We start from the raw sequence: 6,000 nt of genomic DNA on the forward strand, positions 1-6,000 counted from the left end.
AAAGAGAGAGAGAGAGAAAGAGAAGAGAGAGAAAGAGAAGAGAGAGAGAGAGAGAGAGAGAGAGAGAGAGAGAGAGAGAGAGAGAGAGAGAGATATTCTCTATATATCATGATATATTCTATTGTACTTAGATCATTCAATAGCTGCATGTCACTGAAACAAATATCGGAGGAAAAATCACACTGGAAAATAAAAACTGAGGAAATTACATAGAAAGGTACCAATTTATGAGTGAAAATAAATTTTAAAAACTTCGATTTCAAATTCAGACCATTATTGGAGTATAATCTCTGATGAAGCACTCTGTAGGACATCAATCAAAATGTTCAAAATATACTGTACTACGAGGATATGGCAAAGTTAAATTACACAACAGCAAACACTTGATAGATCCAAGAGAAGATTGTATCCACTGTTAGTTAAGAGTTCTGTTATTATTGAATGTTATGATGGAGGAATATGACGAGCAAGCTCTCTTCAGAATAATAGCAGTCCAGATATCTATCTCAAAGCAAACATAATCAAAACGCACAGGGGAAAAAAATACAAAAATAAACCATCAAATGTATCATCAAAGTGACTAATAACAAGCAAAGAAGAAGCACTGATCTTTTCAAAGTATAATTTCAATAGAAAAATGACAAAATGATAATAACAGTATGATGTATTATTTTATATTAATCATAATAGTATTACTATTATTATCACTATATTCCTTACGATTATGCTCCTCGTTGCTGATAACGTCAATAGTAGGCCTGTCATACAGGCATAAATATAATACAGCGATAATTAATGATAGACTCAGCAACACTTTGCAATAAACTAATGCTATTCAACAACAATAATAATAATAATAATAATAGGCTACATCATATTGTTTCTATTATAATGTTTTTGTTGTTGTTATTATTATTCCATTATCTTGAATACAAGTTTGGAGACAACCCTAATCCAACCACCGCCTGAGGAAGAGCCCAAAATGAGCCACAGACAAACCAGCCATACAGTCCGCCAAGTCCAACGGGACTCCCGTACAGTATATTAACACAGACAGAAGAAGAAAAGAGCTCCTTACCTGGTCCCTCTGAATACATGGCAGCGAGGTCCTCCTGTGTGACTTGCTGTTGGACTGACTGTGTGCCATGTCTGTGGAGATCACAGAACTGGACCTCCTTCGGCTTTTAAACACAGAGGTCTCGTCCCCTTCCCTCGCCCCAGTCACAGAGGGGGTACAGCCCTCCCTGGGTATCCCTTGGTTCGGAAGTAGACTATCAGCATACCTCGCCAGTAGGATGCCCAACACTCCCACCAGGTACGCCACGTAAGGTCTCCAAGTGGCCCGGACTTTGTGCAGCGAGATGAGCGAGATAGTCCGAACGACGCTTACGAACACTATGACCGAGATGCCGTGCTTGAGCCGCGCTACCATGAGTGTGCCGGTTGCCAGGCAGGCGAGCACGACCGCGGCCGCTGACGTGCTGAAGGAAAACGGCTGTTGTTCATCCGTCCAAGTCCCGCCGTGCACGAGAGCCCACGCCGCTGTCTCTCCCAGGTGGCAAAGAGTGAGGAGGAAAAGGGCGGTTTGGATAAGCACTCCGCAGCGGATCAAATACAAACCCACCCAAAAGAAGGCACATACGAGGGTAAATACAGGCGAGATCAGATGCCAGAGAGTTAGCAACAACTCCCCTGCGTAGCCTGACACGAAATGAACAGGAGAGCTGGAGTGCAGCCTGCTGTTATTGTTACCACTGCTACTGAGCTCAGTCCTCCAGTCGGCTAATTTAACCACCAGAGCGAGAAAAACAGACAGTGAGCCCACACATACTACACGCCGGAGTCTTTGGGAACTCCATATCTTGAATACGAGCCTCACCATGCACGACCCATATGAGCAATCACCATCTCGATCTCGACTGTCGGGCAGTGGCTGGATGAAACTTGTTTTCACATAACCATTGCGCTCCGGTGCCCTGGAGGTTTTGTCGCGAACGCTGGTGCTGTTACTGCTACTGTTCCGTAGATGTGCTACACCACTGCTACTGTCAGATTCTACTACTGGCATTGCCATCACTCATATAGCAGTATTAAGGAAGTATGCCTATGAAGCAGTATAAAAGCTACCTCTAGACCAGAGGGGCTATCCGGTAATGGGACATGGCATGAGTTATTACCGATGCGTTATTGACAGAACGAACTAAGAACCCTGACACAATCATCCATTTAAAAAAAATAATAGATCGTCAATAGAATTAACGGCTACATAGGTCGGCTATTATTTCACCACACGGTCATAAAAAAAACGAGTCTCCATTATACGCACGGTGACAGGGCGACACTGTCCGGATTGGGTTTTCCTCTATCTGTGTTTCTTATTCAGGTACAGTAATGCAAATAATGAAATACACCCAAAAATAGACGTAATGTACTGAGGCAGGAGGCTTCAGTCACAGACCAACTCGGGACATATTGCAGGGAGAGCAGATCTAGGACATGTCTTTGATTCTTCGCGTCACATCATCATCATCATCAACACACACGTCCCGCGCTGCGCGCTACTGCCCTCCTTTTGTGATGCTCTGTCTCTCACACAGTCATACTTATTTGTGATGCTCTGTCTCTCACACAGTCATACTTATTTGATGTTTGTTTTCTTATCTTCTCTCGACTTTCCTTATTAATATTTACAGGAGTTGTCTTTTCAAAACACAAATATATTTCGAGGTGTAGCTTTTAACGACGCCACACGAGCTCTGGTTATAAATTGAATACTTATCCGTTCATTTTTTAGAGAAACCGAATTATTCCACACGCACTAGCACCCGCTGCCTCCGAGAATTCCAGTGTTAATTGCGGTGGTAATGTGCGTCGGTCTTTTAGGTCGTTGTAGATGTCAGCCATCAACTCTGAAAATGTCCGTGCGTGAGAGGGTGTGAGTGTTCTCGTGCCTCAAGCTCTTTCACCCGAGTAGAGTAGAGGGGTAGCTAGGGAGGATGAGGAGTAAGGGATGCAAGCGAAGTGCAACCCCCAAAATCATTCACTACCAAACCTTCACGGTATAGGATTAGGCGCTGTCCCTGCTAGAAAAGCAGGAAAATTATTGCATCAACATTCGCATCACCCCAGCAGTTTTTCCCCCTCTCATATCTTCTCAGTGCATGAATGAATAATGTGTTTGCATTTGCGAAGTGTTTAGTAACATTTTGATGAAGGCCATGCATACATTTGGTTGAAACATCAATTAAATTATATGAATGGTTAATTATTCAATTACCAACCTTTAAAGTGTTACTAACAATGGGTGGTGTGTGTGTGTGTGTGTGTCTGTGTGTGTGCGCACGTGCGTGTGTGTGTGTGTGTGTTGGTTTGTTTGTTGGTTTGTTTGTGTGTGTGTGTGTGTGTGTGTGTGTGTGTGTGTGTGTGTGTGTGTGTGTGTGTGTGTGTGTGTGTGTGTGTGTGTGTGTGTGTGCATGTTTGTGCGTGCATGTTTGTATATGTGTGGGGGGGGGGTTGTCATCAATATTTCAGGAGACATCTCTGAAATGTACTTACAGTATGTGTCTCTGCGTGTACATTCTGTGCTCACCTAAACACAACAGGGAGAGATATGAGAGGGAGAGTGAGAGCAAATGAGAGAGGAGGTACAGGAGGAGGTCAGGGCCTGTGTTGTTCAGGGATCTGTCAGTCGATCATCTCACAGTGTTCACGGCTCTGCCTACAAAACAAAACAGACAACACAGTGGATCTGACATGAACTACAGGCTACACCATGAATGGACTGTGTGTGGTGTATTCTTCTTCTTGTAACCAAAGGTGAGCTGAGCTCCTGAAATGAGGGGGATAGAGGTTGACTTTAGCCAGGGGATCAGTGCTATAATGCTGTAAAGCAGTTTGCTTGTGCAACCTTGCCGTTGGTGAGCTGGTATGTTCTTCTTCTTCTTCTTCTTCTTCTTCTTCTTCTTCTTCTTCTTCTTCTTCTTCTTCTTCTTCTTCTTCTTCTTCTTCTTCTTCTTCTTCTTCTCCTGTTGGTGAGCTGGTATGTTCTTCTTCTTCTTCACCTGTTGGTGAGCTAGTATGTTCTTCTTCTTCTCCTGTTGGTGAGCTGGTATGCTCTTCTTCTTCTCCTGTTGGTGAGCTGGTATGTTCTTCTTCACCTGTTGGTGAACTGGTATCTTCTTCTTCTTCACCTGTTGGTGAGCTGGTATGTTCTTCTTCTTCTCCTGTTGGTGAGCTGGTATGTTCTTCTTCACCTGTTGGTGAGCTGGTATGTTCTTCTTCACCTGTTGGTGAGCTGGTATGTTCTTCTTCTTCACCTGTTGGTGAGCTGGTATGTTCTTCTTCTTCACCTGTTGGTGAGCTGGTATGTTCTTCTTCTTCTCCTGTTGGTGAGCTGGTATGTTCTTCTTCTTCTCCTGTTGGTGAGCTGGTATGTTCTTCTTCTTCTCCTGTTGGTGAGCTGGTATGTTCTTCTTCACCTGTTGGTGAGCTGGTATGTTCTTCTTCTTCTCCTGTTGGTGAGCTGGTATGTTCTTCTTCACCTGTTGGTGAGCTGGTATGTTCTTCTTCTTCACCTGTTGGTGAGCTGGTATGTTCGTCTTCTTCTCCTGTTGGTGAGCTGGTATGTTCTTCTTCACCTGTTGGTGAGCTGGTATGTTCTTCTTCTTCACCTGTTGGTGAGCTGGTATGTTCTTCTTCTTCACCTGTTGGTGAGCTGGTATGTTCTTCTTCTTCTCCTGTTGGTGAGCTGGTATGTTCTTCTTCTTCTCCTGTTGGTGAGCTGGTATGTTCTTCTTCTTCTCCTGTTGGTGAGCTGGTATGTTCTTCTTCTCCTGTTGGTGAGCTGGTATGTTCTTCTTCTTCTCCTATTGGTGAGCTGGTATGTTCTTTGTCTCCTGTTGGTGAGCTGGTATGTTCTTTGTCTCCTGTTGGTGAGCTGGTATGTTCTTCTTCTTCTCCTGTTGGTGAGCTGGTATGTTATTCTTCACCTGTTGGTGAGCTGGTATGTTCTTCTTCTCCTGTTGGTGAGCTGGTATGTTCTTCTTCTTCTCCTGTTGGTGAGCTGGTATGTTCTTCTTCACCTGTTGGTGAGCTGGTATGTTCTTCTTCACCTGTTGGTGAGCTGGTATGTTCTTCTTCTTCACCTGTTGGTGAGCTGGTATGTTCTTCTTCTTCACCTGTTGGTGAGCTGGTATGTTCTTCTTCTTCTCCTGTTGGTGAGCTGGTATGTTCTTCTTCTTCTCCTGTTGGTGAGCTGGTATGTTCTTCTTCTTCTCCTGTTGGTGAGCTGGTATGTTCTTCTTCTCCTGTTGGTGAGCTGGTATGTTCTTCTTCTTCTCCTGTTGGTGAGCTGGTATGTTCTTTGTCTCCTGTTGGTGAGCTGGTATGTTCTTTGTCTCCTGTTGGTGAGCTGGTATGTTCTTCTTCTTCTCCTGTTGGTGAGCTGGTATGTTCTTCTTCACCTGTTGGTGAGCTGGTATGTTCTTCTTCTCCTGTTGGTGAGCTGGTATGTTCTTCTTCTTCTACTGTTGGTGAGCTGGTATGTTCTTCTTCACCTGTTGGTGAGCTGGTATGTTCTTCTTCTCCTGTTGTTGAGCTGGTATGTTCTTCTTCTTCTGTTGTTGAGCTGGTATGTTCTTCTTCTTCACCTGTTGGTGACCTGGTATGTTCTTCTTCTTCACCTGTTGTTGAGCTGGTATGTTCTTCTTCACCTGTTGTTGAGCTGGTATGTTCTTCTTCTTCTCCTGTTGGTGAGCTGGTATGTTCTTCTTCACCTGTTGTTGAGCTGGTATGTTCTTCTTCACCTGTTGGTGAGCTGGTATGTTCTTCTTCACCTGTTGGTGAGCTGGTATGTTCTTCTTCTCCTGTTGGTGAGCTGGTATGTTCTTCTTCACCTGTTGGTGAGCTGGTATGTTCTTCTTCACCTGTTGGTGAGCTGGTATGTTCTTCTTCTTCTCCTGTTGGTGAGCTGGTATGTTCTTCTTCTTCTCCTGTTGTTGA

The 6,000-nt window shown here is 44.1% G+C and overlaps 1 protein-coding gene across 2 annotated transcripts in view; it reads right to left on the reverse strand.

Moving 5' to 3' along the window:
- The window catches only part of LOC118382422 (cGMP-inhibited 3',5'-cyclic phosphodiesterase 3A-like), a 251,175-nt gene extending 248,583 nt beyond the window's left edge, over positions 1 to 2,592 (reverse strand). The window contains exon 1 of one of the 2 annotated variants that reach the window (XM_052466553.1): positions 1,079 to 2,592. In XM_052466553.1, the coding sequence (XP_052322513.1) occupies positions 1,079 to 2,074 (996 nt within the window). In that variant the 5' untranslated portion in view covers positions 2,075 to 2,592. The remainder of the gene's footprint in view (positions 1 to 1,078) is intronic. The other variant, XM_052466554.1, reaches the window with a different exon arrangement.
- Between the last annotated feature and the right edge of the window lie 3,408 nt (positions 2,593 to 6,000).

Source organism: Oncorhynchus keta, chromosome 17 (assembly GCF_023373465.1).
Source record: "Oncorhynchus keta strain PuntledgeMale-10-30-2019 chromosome 17, Oket_V2, whole genome shotgun sequence".
NCBI lineage: Eukaryota > Metazoa > Chordata > Actinopteri > Salmoniformes > Salmonidae > Oncorhynchus > Oncorhynchus keta.